A 19373-nucleotide genomic window follows, 5' to 3' on the forward strand; every position below is an offset into this window, starting at 1 on the left:
GCTAAGCTTCATTTTGTTCGTAATTTTAGATTCTTTGTAAGGGACCTATGGCATTTATATAAAGGATTACAAAAACAAGCAAAACCTTATACACAGAATGGGGCCATACAGGTCTTCTAAAACTGCCCATCACAAACTGTAAAGGTAGAAGTACAGAGCTCGCAATGGTTAAACATATATATAAAATCATAATACTAAACTAGATTAAAAAAAGCAATAAAAATAATGGCACATGGTACAATGACAATGTGCCTGGTACCATTATATACGTTACCAAAGAAAAAGGAAAAAAAGCAAAAATTCAGAGCATTTTACCCTAGCACAACTGCAAAGACATTGGGTAATTAAGTTAGATCTATAATACAGCATCGCTTATTATAGAGCACATTTTGTGACCTTACACAGGAAAATACCTGTGAGGAAGTCCAAGATATCCAGACAAGGAGTCCAGAAACAAATTGCTAGAGAGACTGAAGTTCTATTACTCATGTGAATGATTGATTTATATTACAACATCGTTAGGTGCAGAAGTAGTAAATTTGCACAGCAAAAGACCTGTCAAATCCTCAAATTTCTCAGCTCGTCAGATAAGTCACGCAGATCGGTTGGATGTCAGCTAAAACTTATCGTGCACGATGAATGAAGTCCCATCTACGTAGCCCTCACACAGCAGACTTTATATTACACTTAAGCCAATACTTTATAACCTCAACACCCCAAAAAACTGCTTTTCCTCTAAAAAGGGCTGAAAAGACATATAAACACATTCCCTAAAGGTAAGTTTACGTGACTAACTTTGGTATTACAATATTTAACAGTTAATGAATGGCTAATTTGCAAAGAAACTATAATAAGCGCGACAAGCGAAAGCTTTTGGCGTTGTGGCAATAATAAATAAATTATCGTTTCTGAACCGAAGGCATGCATTATCTTCCTGAAGGGTCACTTGTCAGGTGGATGATTAGTGCTTATTCTTTACTAACGGATTTTGCAGTTAGTCGATCTAATTGTTGATATTCAACAGCTTTTTGTGACATCAAGATCAGATCGAAAATGCATCCCCAAAAGATTCAGACATTTCCCCTTTCTTCCCACAAAGTTTAACTGAAATTTGACTTCCCTCCGGAAAGATGTAGGTCACGCAAATTTGATTCCTATCCCACCGCCGACAGCCCCACTACGAAGTAGATCGTGTCAGATCACAACAATAAACCAACAAGGTGACTTCCTCTTATCTTACAGAAAATAAGACTGAGATTCCAAAACCCATTCTGGTAAGTTTTGCAACGAAAAACAATTAAACACTCGCTCCCCCCAAAAAAGTCAGAATATATTTGGACCCCAAACAGAAAAACTAGGACACTTATTTCTTTCTTCTGACCAGTTTGGTTTAGGTATGTTAACCCCCTTTTGTTAGTTGTCCAGGTGACTGTAATTTTGTGACCCCTCCCGAAAATTTTCGGATCGTGTTCAGAGCCCCAACTGGCAAAATTATTAGAGTAGCTTTTATTTTATAACATGTTCGGCCGAGATGAGATAACCCCATCGGGTAGATTTCCTGAGGACAAGACCCTGCAGAACTGAACTCCCCCCCTCCCCCGCCTATAAGTCGGGTTGCAGTCGGAATATTTTTAGACTAGTTCTTGGTGCAAGCTTCAAATGAGATAAAATCTTAGCTAACAATATCAACAATTTTACAAAAAATAAATAAATAAAAATCAGAATTTAAGGACCAACACATCCAGATATGGCCTAACCTAACACGAAAAAGTCAATTCATCTTCTAGTCTGCGTTAATCCTAGACCAAAACAAATCTTCTAAACCTAGTCAGTATCGGTAAGTAGACCCCAGTTATAAAAAAATGGCCTAGCATTTTTGAAATTTTTTTCAGAAAGGAAATGAAGAGATAAAAAATTGCACTATTCTTGATGTTGTTGTAGATGAAGCGATAACTATTCATTCCATCTTTTATCAGGCATCACCAATTATAAATATAATGGGTTGAATTCAAGGAGGGTTAAAATGATCTGTTTCTATCTATTTGAAATTCAACGTAAAAAAGTGTGTCATTGCCTTTGGTAATATACAAGCCACCTGAGTGACGTCATTCATTTTAATGTTATTTTTAAATGTTTGTTTTTCTTCTTAATTTCTCAATGTTGTCTTATTTATGATTCGTAAGTGTTTTAATAGCTTTATTTATTAAAGTGGTTTATTAACCGAGAAAATTACAATGTCTACATATATTATCATTGTCTAAGTTTAAAATTCAAAACAAGGGTTTGGGTATCCACATATCTACCCCCTAGAAAAATAGGTAAACCGAGCAAAGAAATTTAAAATAATAAAATTACCTATCACAGTTTGAGGTGTGAATACATTCGTTGGGCCTGAAAGAGATCCAATTTGTCCCGATCCACCGAGCCCAAAAGAATAGACATGCCCTCTTGAAGGTACAAACGCCAGACTATGACATCTGCCAGCTGCAATCTGGGTAACAGTGCTCCCCATCAGCTCAAGAACCCTGCGGGGTCGAAACTCACTGACAGTCGATCCGTGACCTAGCTGACCGTACATTCCAGCCCCAAACGTAAAAACACCACCATCCTGGAATAAATCAAATCAACAATAGCCTCCTTCGGGGTATTCATAAAATAATCAAATTATTTAGTGTAAAATCTTAATAAGCATCTACTTCCATAAGAAAAAGAAAAAAACGATACCACTAAACACATAAACATTTTTTAAATATTGGTTGGTAAAAAGTGGTTCTGGGGATGGAGGAAGAGCGAGCGTCTATTCACATGTAGTATTTATTTACAGTATAATATATATTTATAGTATTTTATTCACATATAGTATTTATTTATAGCATGTATATAGTATATAGTATTTGTAGTATGTATAGTATTTCATGAACTTGTGCCATTTAAATTAGACCAGTTAGTGTCGACTAGTTATCCCAATGGCACAGAACAGCCTACCGAGAGGCCTATGTCAGCTAATAACAGAAAATTAACAATTATGCTGGTATTGCTGCTATTATAGCGCTTGTCAAGGCAAGACATCTCTTTAACTTCGTGATAGTTCTCTTAACTGCGAAATCCAATTTTATATCAATTATTGCACAGTTGATTCCAGGGCCCATCATATTTGGATTTTATGAAGAAAGGGGCCCATGCCCTTAAGTTCCTTTGAAATATCATTTTGATGAGTTGAGGAAAGAAGCGAGAGTACTGAATATTTAGCGATATATTAATTACCGATACAATATAATTAGCGATATCTCTCACGAAAAAGTATTTCGATGAGCGTATGGAAAACTTAAAGCAACTGGTTGAAAATCTTCGTACGGAAAATGAAGCGTTAAACAAGAGAACACTGGCTTGAAATCTGCTCTTGTGGCAGTTAAAAACCAGGTTTTAAGAACTGAATTGTATGTTAAACGCAAGAATCTTCTTATCCATGGAATTCCTAACAAGGAAAATGAAAACATTGAAGAAACCGTTAATGATTTTTTATCAGAAATGTTGGTACGGAACTACAGGGATATTCAGTTCGCGGCCATCTATATACTTAGAAGCAAGGCTAAAAGTCCCAGGAAACAAAACTTGCGTCCGGCATCGGACCCTAGTCTTGCATCCGTTCTAAATCTTCGACATAAGGACAATATTATGGATTGTGCTGGTAATATAAGAAATGTGGGGAAAAGTGTCAGTATTGACCTTCCATTCCAGCTGGCTAAACGTCAGAAAGAACTTTTGAGCACGGCTTATAATTTAAGAAATTGTAAAATTGCCTCCGAAAAAGTGTCTCATACTAAAGTGGTTCAGTAGAGGACTAGGTTATGGCTAGAATCTAAAAAGACTTCTAGTTCTAACTGGATCAAGGTTGATGACGCATGTTACGACCCGCTTACACTAATATTCCCCTCGGCTAATACTGATTTCAATTCTGACGCATGATTATTAGTGAGTGCTCGCTTCCACTCAATATATTATATCTTCAAATGTGCTGTTCGCTAATGTTATTTGTCTTCTTGTATTTTTCCCTTTTATTTGTCTTTCTTTATCCTCCTTATTTACACCTTTCTGTGCTATTTTACTTGTCATTTTTTTTTTTTTTTTTTTTTATAGCAAAATAATCAAGTTCGTGTCATATACTTTTTTCTTCGGATTAAGAGGTTGACATAGCTGGTGTTCACGCGACTACAGAATTAACACTAACATAACACTAGGGAAATTAATGATTATGAATTTGGGAGAGTTATTTTTAATGAAATTATAAATAATCCGGTTGGTAAAGCCCCCAATATGAATTTCTAGGAAAATTTTGAGAATATTATTGATAGTGTGTTTGTGGATGAGCTGAGATTTAGGAATTCCAGAGCTCAGCGGGGTGATGCATTCCCGGTTGTGCATCTAAACGTTCCGGGCCTCCATTCCTCGTTTGATGATATTCAATTATTATGTAGGAATTCGTGCTCTGCAATTATCCGTCTCTGTGAAAACTTTTTGAGCTAGAAAAATCAGGTACTTTTGGATATTCCCGGTTATATGTGGATATTTGTTAACCGCAAGACGGCCCAAAAAGGTGGAGTCGGATTTTACATCCGAAATAATTTTTAGGCTGTACTAAGGATTTATGTACAAATAATGAAAAGATATTTGAGTCACTTTTTATAGAAGTCCCAATCAAAGCTAAGGAAAGGGTAATAATAGGGAAAGTATATCGTTCTCTAAGTGGATCTAGAACTTAATTTCTGGAAACATTAGAAGATGTTCTTGGAAAAGTTTTGGCTGAAAAATCCGAAGTTGTATTGATGGGAGACTTTAACCTTGACCTTGCAGAGCCGTCATCTAGACATGCTTCTGATCTTTTGTCTTTACTAATTTCGTATGGATTAGCTCCTTGTATAGACATACCGAAAAGGATTTCTTACCAGTCAGCAACACTAATTGATAATATTTTTTCATCACTACACTCCATTAAGAACGAAGTACTTCTTTCTGATACTTCCGACCATTTGGCAGTTGCAGCCTTGTTTCCAACCCTCCAAAATCCACAAAGATTAGTCCCCCAGGATACACCGAGATTATGTTGCTCACCAATGGAGCTTGGTAGACTGAAAGGAGATCTGAGTACATCTTCATGGGACTTTTCTTTACCAGAAAATATTAATTTGGGCAATTATAACGATATATTTGGCCAGTTTTATGACAATGTTAAGGAAAAATTCACGTCTTATTGTCTAAAAGCTTTTTTAAGGAATCCTCGATCAAAAACATCGACACCCATAGCTCCCTGGTTAACAACAGGAGTCCTCAAGTCAATAAATAGGAAGCAGAACCTTTGGAAAGAGTACAAAAACAGACCAAGTGATGCTAAATTAGAAGCATTAAAGTTGTACCGTAATATGCTGAAATCAGTTATTCAGAGAGCTAAAGCAGTATATTTTACGAAGAGATTTGTTGATTGGGGTAAAAATATAAAGAGGACGTGGGACGTGATTAAGGAAGTTAGTCGGCCATCTAAAAAATTAGAAGGTCTCCTTAAGTCTCTTATGGTAGACGTTCAACTTATCACAGAAAAGGGCTAAGTACGACATCATATGAACAAATTCTTTGCGGAAATAGGGAAAAAACTGCTAATAGTGTTTCCTACTGCTCTGTGTCACAGACTTGGAAGCAGTTCTTAGGCACCCCGTACTTGAAATCAATGGTTCTTGAGAACGTTACGGTGCAGGAAATTACGAATATTGTTTTGTCTTTAAAGAATTCTTCAGCATGTTCTGACAAAATTTCTGTTAAAGTAATTAAACATATCCTTCCATCGATTATCACCCCACTTTGCCATTTTATTGATAGGTCTTTTCAACTAGGAGTATTTCCCCAACTTCTTAAATTGGCACGTGTGATAGCTCTCTTTAAATGAGGTGACCGTGAGGATCCTGGGAACTATAGGCCGATCTCTCTTCTGTCAGTGTTTTCTAAGATAATTGAAAGGCCAATGCTCAAACGTCTGGTGAGATTTCTTGAAGCAGACTTTTTTTTCATCAGCATCAGTTGGGTTTCGCACAAAGTATTCTACAGAACATGCTTGTAATAAACTTCTTCAGTTTCTACGACGATCTTTAGATTCTAATCTTATTCCTGCAGCGATTTTTCTTGATGCAAAGAAAGCTTTTGACAGCCTTACACACAAGATTCTCATTGGTAAACTTTCTCAGCATGATGTGCGAGGGGAAGCATTGTCTTGGTTCTCTTCATATCTCACTGACAGATCTATCGCCATGGAAGACACAGACAAGGAAGTTCCAATTGAATACGGAGTACCCCAAGGTTCTATTCTTGAGCCAACCCTCTTCCTGATCTATGTGAACGACCTCTACCGACTTCTTAACACCCAAATTACCAATGTTTGCTGTGGATTGTGTCATAAATACCACTCTCAGACTATGTCAGCGTCCACATCTGATAGTCGAGAAGAACTGGTAGCATTTGCAGATGACACTATTCTAAGTGCTGCAGCTCCGGATGAGTCATCCCTTATTCTAAAGCTTCAATCAATTACTGAGAACATACGCAATTGGTTTGATATAAATCAACTAGCTTTAAAAGTAAAAAAGTCGTACCTTCTAATTTTTCCCGTACAGGTGTGAGCTGTCCCACAATTACTGAGCTTCCTACACCATGAGGCTCCATAAGTCACCCCCGGGATCGATTTGTGTGATTCATGGGATTCCTTTGGCTGAAAAATTATCGTTTATGTTGTGCGTTCAAGTAATAAGAGTGAAAATTTCCCGCGGACTTGGAATCATCCGTAAATTAAAGCGTTTATTTCCTTTTCCTATACTCCGTCTTTTATATTTCTCACTCATATCCCCTTCTATGTGTTACTGTTCGTCTGTGTGGATGTTTACATTTCCTTCTGTAATTGCTTCTGTTCATGTTCTTCATCAGAAAGCGGTAAGAGTTCTCCAGCCGACTACACACACTCCTGTTGATCTCCTTAAGATTAAAGATATTTATGTTATATGTCTATTTTCGTTGGCATATCAATTTTTCCACGGAGATCTCCCATGTTGTTTTTCTCGACTACTTGAACTAGTAGGGGAAGTAAATGAGTATACAGTTCGAAACTGGGAGGGTGTGATGATTCTAGCTACTCCCTCGGTTCGTTCAGACTTTGGTCTGTCCTAATGTGGGACGTGCTTGGAACTTGGTTCCTGCTGAGATTCATCAGTTACGAACACTTGGCTCATTTAAGAGAGATATGAAAAGTTTTTTATTAAAGGTAAATATTAAATAATTTTTAGTTGTTTTATGGTGTTTTTTTTTTGGGGGGGGGGGGGGTGTTTTGTTTTGTTGGATCCTCGATGATGAGGATAATTTTATTTTGTTATTTATTGTCAGGCGATAGAAGGGTCGCTGTTTCGTGTGGACTGTCAGTGAGTTGACTTCTTTTCCTTATAGATTTAAAATTAGACATTGTTTAGTATTGTTTATTCCAAGTTTTAATATTAGTAATTTATTCTATGTCGTTTCCCAAGTGACGGGCCATTGAGCCCTTTGGTATATTGTTTTTGTTTTTGTATTTACGGAAATAAATGAAACTTGAACTTGATTACTAATAACTCACAACAGCACCAAGCCGCCTGAGGCAAACAAAGCTCAAATAATCCTCCTCCATCCTAATCTATTCAAAACATCCCTCTTTACACCTTCCCATGAAAATTCCGTTTCCCCTAAATCTTTCTTTACGCCATCCTCCCAACCCAACCATGGACGACCTGCCTTCCGTTTAGCCCTAGACGGTTGGCCGAAAAGGACAATCTTTGGCAATCTGTCATTCTTCATTCGCAGAACGTGCCCTAGCCATCTCAAATTCTCTTTCATTATAGCCCAAGTAATCGGAATTAAACCACACTTTTCGTAGAGCCTACTGTTTGAAATACGGTCAGTTAGCCTGGAAATTAAAGGCAATCCGTAGGCAATTTCTCTGGAAAACATCTTGCAAATTTTTATCCGGTTTTCGGAGCGTCCTTGCTTCAGAACAATACTTGACCACTATCATCACTGTAGCTTCTAATATTCTAATATTGGTTTGCAAACTTATCTTCGATCTTCCAAACTTCTTTCAACTGTGAAAAAAACACCCTTATCCTTGGCTATTCTACCTTTAACATCTTCACTGCACTCACAGTCTTTACTAATATTGTTACAAAGTTAAGTGAAGCTGTCTACTTGATCAATCTTTTTGAGCCCAAAGTTTTCTTTCCATCTTCACTTATTTCTAGCCTTAGCGACTTAGTCTTCATAACATAAATTTTCAAACCTACTCTAGCACCCTGAACTCGCAAAGCCTCTAGGTTCCTTCATTTTAACTCACACTTTCATCTAGGATGCTTATATTACCAGCAAAATCTAAGTCCATGAGAGTTTTCCTTCCCATTTGATTCCGTGTTCTTCGATTGCCTTTCCTATGCTCCTTAAGACAAAGTCCGTCAAAATGAACCATATAAAGGGGGATAAGCACAACTCTACTTAATCCCAAAGCATATAAGGATAAGCACTTCGCCAAAGCTCTTCTATCAACAGAATAGAACACTTGCTCATACTCATAAAAATGAGCACTAAAGATGTTTAATAACTCAGCCACTTCTCAATGATTAACCAAAGAGTGAAAATAAGGTCGACACATCCTCTACCCTTCCTAAGCGGCACTGTTCTTGTCATAACTTTGTATACAGTATCTCCTAGTCTAAAAAGTATCATATTACTAAGCAAATTTGTTACCTACAGAGACAAGGCTAATGCCTCAGTAATTACCACACTCACTAATATCACCTTTCTTATAGGAGGGGTTTAATTAGGGTTTGACTAAAATCGCTAGGTACTTCCCCTTTTTCGAAAATTATATTCACAATATTCAGTAACTTATTTCTAACCTCAGAGAACACATATCTAATAAACTCATTTACGACACTAACAGCACCTGGGGCCTAATTATATTTGTATCCTTTCAGTGTTGTTACTAATTCTTCCTCACAAAACAAATCTTCCTTCAAATCCAAGGTATCACAAACTTTTTTATTTTCCTGTATATCTTTTCCTGCAACTATCTTGGTTTAGCATATTCTCAAAATATTATGCATCAATAAAATAAGTTATCTCAAAAATCTATACACAAGCAATGGCTCAGGAGGATCTTTTTCCTTTTGATCTTTATCACTAATTGTTCCCCCCTTCTTATCTTTAAATAGAACCAGTCCATATTGACTACTCCCTATCAATTTGTTAATATATCAGTACAGAATTTTACTATTATGCCGTCTAGGTGAATTTTCCAGATCCTCGGTAATTTTATCCATAGCCTCCACTTCACACCTCCTTAGTTCATATTTTAATGCTTCTTTTGCATTCCTCTTATTTTCATATGATCTATCACTCGGATAATTCTTGTACAAACCTCTTCTCCTCTCTATTAAACGTACAGCTTTTTCACTAATATTCTTAGCGGCGTTCCTTATTTTCTTCCCTAAGACACCATCAGCAACTTCACAAATTATTTTCCTAAATAATTGAAAAGGCAGAAATTCGTATATCATCCCGTACTAGCTACGGCTGCTCTACTTAATCTGCTTGTTGGTCAAAAATTCGTTGTTTCAAAATAAATTCACAGATGCTGCCAGTGGCATCAACTAGCTTTCTTTAATCCTCCTACCCTTTTCAAAAGATTAATTAAAAAACTTTCCAAAAAAAAAATTTCAAAGAAAAGTAAATGCCATTTTAAACTTAAGCTCAGCAGATACAAATACCTGTTAAAATTCAAACTCAAAACGACCAAAAATTACTATTAAAGAATAAATGAAACCCAAACAGAACAGAAGCTTGATTTTCATGTTCAATCTATATGTTTTTTGCTATGATTGTTGATTTAACTTCATTTATTCTTTAATAGTAATTTTTGGTCGTTTTGAGTTTGAATTTTAACATGTATTTGTATCTTTTGAGCTAAAGTTTAAAATGGCCTTTACTCTTCTTTGAAAAAATTATTATTAGGAAAGTTTTTTTTTTAATTAATTTTTGTTCGTTTTTGATTGCAAAAAAGTTTCAAGTTTTTATGGCATGGGGGGGGGGTTGCTTAATGTACGATTATTCTTGACTTTAAAAAACGGATCTAGAACCTTCGATTTAAATCGAATGAGGCTTTTTTCAAAGTCTATAGGATTACCTCTTTGGTAAAAAAACTTATATATGAACAATAGACAGCTTGCATAACTTGTGGACAGCGATTGACAACAATGAATTTATTGAAAAATAGCTTCAATAAGGGTGTTTAGACCATTTCACTTGCTGACACAGAGAGATAACGACTGTTTGGAATTGACCTTAAAAGGATTTTTTTGTGCCAAAGCAAATTTTGCATCTATCGCAGAGTATGTATTTTAACCTTATAATTATATAATTATAATAGATTTACTATGTGTTCTTCCCATACAAAACTTTACCTTATTAAAGTCTTTGGGGTGGTGGCAGCGTAGTTGGCATAAATTAGAAAACTTTAGCGTAGACTGTAGGAGAGGGGGAGAATGAGATTGGAGACTCATCCAATACGGGGCGGAACTTCACTTACCTCCTCCGTTCCCGATTTAGGAGATTAGACAGACTCATTGGGAAGTAGAATGTTGGACCGTTTGAGTTGTGGAAGATGGTAAAATAATCAAAAATACTTTATATTTTTAGTTATTGTAGGATTGATTTCATAGATTGTGCAATGGTAAGCCCCCTGGCCCATGATTTGGGGGAGCCTCAACCCATAATATGCAATTTTGATTAATTGTTCCGTGTTATGTGCATACATTATTCAATATATTTTATTTTGAGTTATACTTTTATCGCATTGTGTTCATTTTTAAGCCTTGAGATAAAAACTGAAACCTTAGCTTCAACAGTGGTGGGGGGGGGAGTCTCCCCCTCACATGCATAATTGAGCAGCCACAGAGAAAGAAATACAAATGAAAATAATCTGTCTTTTGAAAATGTTTTTTTTCAAAATATACGAACAAAATCGTCTAAAGGAACCTGATGTGCTATCTCTGACATTTCCATTGATTCTTTTTTCCCGTTACTTTCAGATGTAAAATTTAGAATATTATCAAGTGGGTCTAGTCGTCCCCTCCCTGAATAATTCACATTTGGAAAACACACCCCCTGGGAAACCCCCCCCCGAACATTTTTTTCCTGCTGATCATTCCCCCGAGTTAAATTCCACCCAGCAGAAATTTCCCAGCCGTGGAATATGCTCCCCTAAACATATTCCCCTCAGATAATTTCGGACATTCATTAAAATGGAAGCTGAAATTTCTACAGAACTTTTTAGGTAATTGAAATAGAACTTTCAATTTCCAATCAAATGAGCCCCCTCTGAAGTTTATACGAGCATCCCTTTCATAAGAACCATATATGAAACCAGGGCATAACTTATAACCCTTGCCCCTGAAGACTGTGGGGGGAGTGTCCTGCTTAAACATATAATTTCCTGAACTTTCAACTACGTTGAACAAAATGGCTATATCAAAATTTTGATTGGATGTGTTTGGGGAAATCGCGGACATGGAGGGGGCGCCAGTTTTCTTAAAATCACTTTCGACAATTAAAAAGGGAATTAGCCATTTAAATTTCCAATCGAATAAGCCCTTTATGAAGTTTCTACGACAACGTTGTCTATACAAAACCTTATAGGCTATGCCCCCAGGACATAATCTACAACCGTTGCCCTAAGGACTTTCGGGGAGTTGTCATCCTCAAAGACCTAATTTCAAGAACTTAAAACTACGTTTAATAAAATGACTATCTCAAAATTTGGATTGGATGTATTTGGGGAATAGGTGGGCGTGAGAGGGGGGTTAGTGGCCCTCCAATCACTTTTGACTATTAAAAAGGGCACTAGCCCTTTGAATTTTCAATCGAATAAGCGTTTTTAGAAGTTTCTATGACAACGCCTTCTAAAAAAACTTTATATGCCCCAGGGCATAACTTAGAACACTTGCCCTGAGGGTTGTGGGGGAGTGTCCTCCTCAAGAACATACTTTCTATCTGGAAATCAACAACGCTGAACAAACTGGCTATCTCAAATTTTTTATTGGATGTGTTTGGGGGAATGATGGGTGCGGGTCGGGGCTAATTGCCTTCCAATCACTTTCGGCTGTTAAAAAGGGCACTAGCCCTTTGAATTTCCAATCGAATGAGCCTTTTTTGAAGTTTCTAAGACAACGCCTTCTATAAAAACTATATGCCCCCAGGGCATAACTTAAAACCCTTGCCCCTATCTGAAGACCGATTAACTGAAGAAGCGGAGCTGTTTTACTTTTCTCTTGAATTGTTTGATACGCTGCTATCATCTAGAGACAAAATTGTCTTATAGTGCCACTCTTCACTAAATTTTCCACTAGGTTTTCGGTCATGATCCATTCATAGCAAATATAAAACATCTTGAAAAGGGGGAAACGCCAGACTAAGGTACTCGTAGACCTATTAACTAAAGAGGGGGAGATGTTTTACTTTACTCTTGGCTTGCCAAGCTAAGGAACTTGAAGACAGATTAAATAAAGAGGGGGAGCTGTTTTACTTTTACCTGGGCTTGTTTGATACGCTACAATCATCTATAGATAAAACTATCTAATAGTTAAAATATTCACTAGGTTTTTGGTTTAGATACATTCAAAGCAAAAATATAAAACCTTGAAAAGGGTGAAACTACAGAGTAAGGTCTTTGAAGATATAAGTGCCACTCTTCACTAATCGTCCCAATAGATTTTCGGTCATGAGCTCTTCATAGCAAATATATAAGAACTTGAAAAGGGGGAAACGCCAAACTAAGGCACTTTAACACCGATTAACTGAAGAGGGGGAGCTGTTTAACTTTTCTCTTGGCTCACCAGGATAATGCCCTTGTAGATCGACTAAATAAAGAGGGGGAGAATCTTCAATTGTTCCTGTAATTTTTTGATACGCTACTACTATCTATAGACAAAATAGTCTTAAAACGACACGTGTCACTAGGATTTCGGTTAAGATCAGATCAAATACCTTACAAAAGATTTTTAAAAGGGTGACACGCCAGACTAATGTCCTTGAAGATATAAGTGCCACTCTTTGCTAAATTTTAAAATAGATTTTATGTCATTAGCCATTCATAGAAAATATAATAGACATTGAAAAGGATGACAAACCAAAGTAAGCTCCACTAAGAACGATTAACTGAAGAAGGGGAGGTGCTTTACTTTCCTCTTGGCTTGCAAAAATACGGTACTATAAGATAGATGGACTGAAGAGGGGGAGGATCTTCAAATTTACGCGGAATTTTTTGTTTCGCAGAAATCCTTTATAAATATAACTATCTTAAAGAGAGACTTTTCACTAGATTTTCTGTCATTATCAGTTCGTAGCAAAGATATAAGATTTTGAAAAGGGCGACATACCAAACTAAGGTATTTGAAGACATAAGTGCCACTCATTACTAATCGTCCCAATAGGTTTCCGTTTATTATCACTTCATAGCCAAGATAAAAGATCTTGAAAAGAGGGAAAAGTCAAAATAAGGCACTTGTAGACTGTCTGACTAAAGAAGGGGAGGAGCTTTACTTTCTTCATGGCTTGTTTGATACGCTGCTATTATCTAGAGACAGTATTATCTAAAAGCGCTTAGCTTCACTAGATTATCGGTCGTGATCCATTCATAGAAAAAATATAAGATCTTGAAAAGGGTGACAAGCCAGACTAAGGTACTTGAAGACCGATTAACTGAAGAGGGGGAGCTGTTTTACTTTTCTCTTGGATTGTTTGATAAGCTGCTATACTTTAGAGACAAAATTGTCTTATAGCGACACTATTTACTCAACGTCCCAAAAGCTTTCATTACATTATCAATTAATAGCAAATATAAAAAATCTTGAAAAGATTGACACGCCAAACTAACCTACTTGAACACCGATTAACTGAAGAGGGGGAACTGATTTACTTTTCTCTTGGCTTGTTTGACACGCTGCTATCATCTAAGAGACAAAATAATCGTACAGCGCCAATCTTCCCTAGGATTTCGGTCAATATCCAGTCATAGCAAATATAAAAGATCTTGAAAAGGGTGACTCGTCAGACTAAGGTACTTGAAGATCGATTGACTGAATAGGGTGAGCTGCTTTACTTTTCTCTTGGCTGTCTTGATACGCTGCTATAATCTATAGATAAAATTGCCTAAAAGCGCCATCTTCACTTGATTTTCGGTCATGATTCATTTATAGCAAATATAAAAGATCTTGAAAAGGGTGAAACGCCAGAATAAGTTACTTGAAGACCGATTAACTCAAGAGGGGGATCTGTTTTACTTTTCTATTGGATTGTTTGATACGCTGCTAACATATAGATATTATATTATCTAAAAGTTACAATCTTCACCAGATTTTCAGTCATGATACATTCATAGAAATTATAAAAGATCTTGAAAATGGCGAAATGCCAGACTAAGGTACTTTAAGACCTATTAACTGAAGAGGGGAGCATTTTCAAATTAATCTTGGCTTGTTTTATACGCTGATATAATATAGAGATAAAATTATCTTAAATAAACACTCATCACTAATCTCTCCAATATATTTCCGGTCATGAGCTATTCATAGCAAAGATATAAAATATTGAAAAGAATGAAATACCAAAATAAGGCACTTGAAGACCGATTAACTGAAGAGCGGGAGCTGCTTTACTTTTCTCTTGGATTGTTTGATAGGCTGCTATCATCTATAGAAAAAAATTGACTAAAAGCGCCAATCTTCACTAGATTTTCGGTCATGATCCATTCATAGCAATGACAAAAGATCTTGAAAAGGGTGACACGCCAGACTAAGGTACTTGAAGACCGACTAACTGAAGAGGGGGAGCTGTTTTACTTTTTTCTTGACTTCTTTGATACGCTTCTATCATCTATAGATAAAATTATCTAAAAGCGCCAATTTTCACTAGATTTTCGGTCATGATCCATTCGAAGCAAATATAAAAGATCTTGAAAAGGGTCACACGCCAGACTAAGGTACTTTAAGATCGATTAACTGAAGAGGGGAGCTGTTTTACTTTTCTCTTGAGTTCTTTTAGATTCTTCTACAATCTAGAGACAAAATTAACTAAAAGAGCGAATTATGACTTGGTTTTCGGTAATGAACCGATTTAATACATTACAAAAGATTTTGAAAAGGGCGACTCAACAAACAAATGTACTTGAAGACCGATTAACTGAAGAGGGGGAGCTGTTTTACTTTTCTCTTGGCTTGTTTGATACGCTGCTATTATCTAGAGACAGAATTATCTAAAAGCGCTTAGCTTCACTAGATTTTCGGTCGTTATCCATTCATAGTAAAAACATAAGATCTTGAAAAGAGTGACACGCCAGACTAAGGTACTTGAAGACCGATTAACTACAGAAAGGGAGCTGTTTTACTTTTTTCCTGGCTTGTTTGATAAGCTGCTATCCTTTATAGACAAAAGTGTATAATAACGACAATCTTTACTAAACGTCCAAATATATTTTCGGTCATGATTAATTCATAGCAAATATAAAAGATCTTGAAAAGGGTGAAACGCCAAACTAAACTACTTGAAGATCGATTAACTGAGGAGGGGGAACTGTTTTACATTACTCTGTAAGTGTTTGATAAGCTTCTATAATCTAGATATAAAACTGTCTAAAGCGACAATCTTCACTTGATTTTCGGTAATGAACCATTAATAGCAAATATAAAAGATCTTGAAAAGGGTGACACGTCAGACTATGGTACTTGAAGATCGATTGACTGAAGAGGGGGAGCTGCTTTACTTTTCTCTTGGCTTCCTTGATAAGCTACAATCATCTAGAGATAATATTGAATAAAAGTGCCAATTTCCAACGTGATATTGGTTGATATCCGTTCAAATACAATATTTAAGTCCTAGTATCTAGTGACTCACAAAACAACTGTCCTAGTGGTTTGATAGGCTGAAGAGGGGGAGCATCTTCAAAGTTATCCGTAAGTTTTTTATACTCTGCACCCCGCTTTAATAAAATAATCTAAAGCGCCAATCTTCACTAGAATTTCTGTCATGATCCATTCATAGCAAATATAAAAGATCTTGAAAAGGGTGACACGCCAAACTAAGGTACTTGAAGACCAATTAACTGAAGAGGGGGAGCTTTTTTACTTTTCTCTTTGCTTGTTTGATACGCTGCTATCATCTAGAGATAAATTATCTAAAAGCGACAATCTTCACTAGATTTTCGGTCATGATCAATTCATAGCAAATATAAAAGATCTTGAAAAGGGTGACACGCCAGACTAAGGTATTTGAAGACCAATTAACTGAAGATCTGAGTTACCTTCTCAGCAGGGGCTTAGCCCAGGCCACTCAGCGCGTCCCCAGGTGGCGGCTAGGGGAACGTCCTACAGCTCTGTAGGATACCTCAATGGAGAAGGGAGGCGCGGACCAACTAGGACCCAGTTTCTTGGGGTCTTGAAGTATAATTGGAACACCCAAACCTGGGGGACATAAATAAAGGTGGAGAAGGATGGCCCCTCTGATGTGCACTGGGCTGGGCCCACCGGCGCGTGGACACGTTCCGCCAGTCACAATCCACTCCCCTAGCAATGGGTAAATTGTTGGTGATGCAGGATGCCATAAGGACGCATTATCGGTAGGAGATATAGTCGGCCCCTGCTAGGGACAGACAGGAGTCGCTTGCCGATGTCCTGACGCCAGCCAAGAAACCCCTTTTTTCACTTTTATGATGATAATGAGCAAACAAATGAATGTGAGAACCAGTGCTACCGCGTCCGGGGAAACCGACGAAGGTCATGCGTTTAGATCTACCGCGTCCGGGGCAGCCGACGATACGACGACCGCTAATCGCGCGAATACCTCAACTTTGACAACTCCATCCCTGGAGGCCATTATATCACCTAAATCGACTTTATCAATTGGTACCCTTAATATCAGAACGCTTGCAAAACAAGGAAAAAAGGAACTCCTCCTGAGAGAGATAAACCGTTACAATTAGGACGTAGTCGGCCTATCCGAAACCCACCTCCCAGTCACCGGCGAAGAAAAACTTGATGAAGCTACTCTTGTACTATCAGGACGTACTGATGGGAAACACCGGAAGGGAGTAGGCTTCTTACTCTCCAGTAAAGCTAGGAGATCACTAATCGCAGCAACACCCATCTCAGAACGTCTGATCATGATCCCCCTAAATGGCTCACCTGCTAACCTTAAAATAACCCACGCATATGAACCCGGCTCAATCAGAGATGATGAAGAATCCGAAAAATTTTATCTCCGTCATCAGTGTCTAGTGGAATCCGTACCAAAAAAAAATATAGTCTTTGTCATCAGGGACTTCAACGCCATTGTCGGTGCCGACCCATCTGGCAACGAGGACGTGATGGGCAAATTTGGCCATGGCCAGCTGAGCAAGAGAGGTGAGCGCCTAATGGAATTTTGCCGAGATAGTGATCTTATTATCACTAACACATCCTTCAAACACAGAGCCCGACGTAAAACAACCCGGACATCCCCAGATACAAGGACTCAGAATATAAAATATTTTATCCTCTTATCTTGACCCTGTAAATCTTCCATAACAACCGCAGTCAGTTGGGCTGGCGGTGACTTCGATAGCAACCACTCGCGTTTTTTTACTTCTTTTAAATTGTGTATAAACGTGGCCGCGAAGTTTTCCAAAAAACCTTTCAGATTCAGATTAGACCTCTTAAAAAACCAAACTCCTCGACAAAATTACACCGCTACTCTTTCCGAAAAAATTTCTAAACTCCTCTCTACATCCCCGCTAACTCTATCAAAAGATGACATCGATAATCTTGTGAAGAGTAGCTCGCAGGTTATATGCGATGTCGCCCAGTCAACCCTGGGAGTCCAAAAGGCGGACCAAAAACCTTGGATCACGGATGAGATAATCTCATTATGTGAGGAAAAACGCAACCACACTATCAAACTAGATAGAGAAAGTCGGGATATGTACAAACGATTGAAACGTGTGGTAGAGAAAGCCACTTTCCGTGCTCGCCGCTCCTATATAAGGGAACAATGTGAGCAATGGGAAATGGCATTCAAGAAAGGTGACTCTCACTTCATGTACAGGCGAGTGAGGGAACTAGCCAAAAAAAAGGGACTGAAAGCCTGTACCCTCCTTGATGAAGATGGTAACCAGATCCAAACTACAGACGGGATCCGAACCAGATGGAAAGAACACTTTGAGAGCAAATTAAACTCAACGATCCTCCCAGCCCCATCGGTGCTTAACAGCTTCCCCGTAATCGCCGCAGACCCAAGCCCACTCCCACTTCGATCTGAGATAGAATTGGCTATCAAGGGTTTAAGGACAAACAAATCTGCAGGCCCAGATGGAATCCAACCGGAATTACTAAAAGCAAATTGCGACCCCCTTGTTGACCTATACCTAAAAATAACTACTGCTACTTGGGAAGAAGGTCACTTCCCCTCCTCATGGTGTGAAGCCACGATAGTTTAACTCCATAAGAAAGGCTCGAAAGCAATCTGTGATAACTACCGGCCTATAAGCCTTACGAGCCACGCCACAAAAATACTCACTAGAGTAATGCTGGAGCGTATAAGAGCTATAGTTTCAACTGTGATTCCAGAATATCAGGCCGGTTTCCGCCCAAACAGGTCAACGATTGATCAGATATTTACGGTCCGTCAGATTATGGAAAAATATCTTGAATTCAGACGTAGTATTTTCCACCTTTTCATTGACTTTAAGCAGGCTTTCGAATTCATATGGAGAGAAGGTCTATGGCAAATTCTTCTCCACTTTGGTATACCACAGAACTTAGTATCATTGATCAGAGATATGTACTCAAAATCCAGAAGCCGCGTCATGACGGGAGAAGGCCTTTCCGATAGCTTTGAAACATCGACTGGTGTGCTGCAGGGTTGCTTGCTTTCACCGGAATTGTTTAAACTGTTCCTTACCGCTGTCCCCTCACTCCTTGATAACTCGTCAGGTGTCCACATTGGGGGAGTATCGATTGATAAGTTAGCTTATGCAGACGACATAGACCAAGTAGATGAGAACCTTGGGGATCTTCAGTCCCAGGCCGACAACATCCAATCAACCACCAGCTCCTTTGGAATGACCATCAATTTCTCAAAGACGAAGGCCATGCTCTGCTCGCGAAAGTCGGAAAACCAAGAAACCTTAAGCCTCCAGCTCGGTGGTGACAACATAGAATGGGTCGAAGATTTCACCTATCTTGGTAGCCTTATAACGTCCGGTAACAACCACTCGAAAGATATTAAGAGGTGCC

At 38.0% G+C, this 19373-nt stretch overlaps 1 protein-coding gene across 1 annotated transcript in view; it reads right to left on the reverse strand.

The window, feature by feature from the left end:
- Positions 1–19373, reverse strand: part of LOC148952655 (putative E3 ubiquitin-protein ligase HERC4) — a 132829-nt gene that overhangs the window by 53025 nt on the left and 60431 nt on the right. Inside the window, 1 exon segment of the mRNA XM_089089250.1 lies at positions 2356–2608. Within this exon segment, the coding sequence (XP_088945376.1) occupies positions 2356–2608 (253 nt within the window).

Source organism: Artemia sp. Qi Xiang Cuo, chromosome 5, assembly GCF_049724085.1.
Source record: "Artemia sp. Qi Xiang Cuo chromosome 5, ASM4972408v1, whole genome shotgun sequence".
Classification (NCBI taxonomy): Eukaryota; Metazoa; Arthropoda; class Branchiopoda; order Anostraca; family Artemiidae; genus Artemia; species Artemia sp. Qi Xiang Cuo.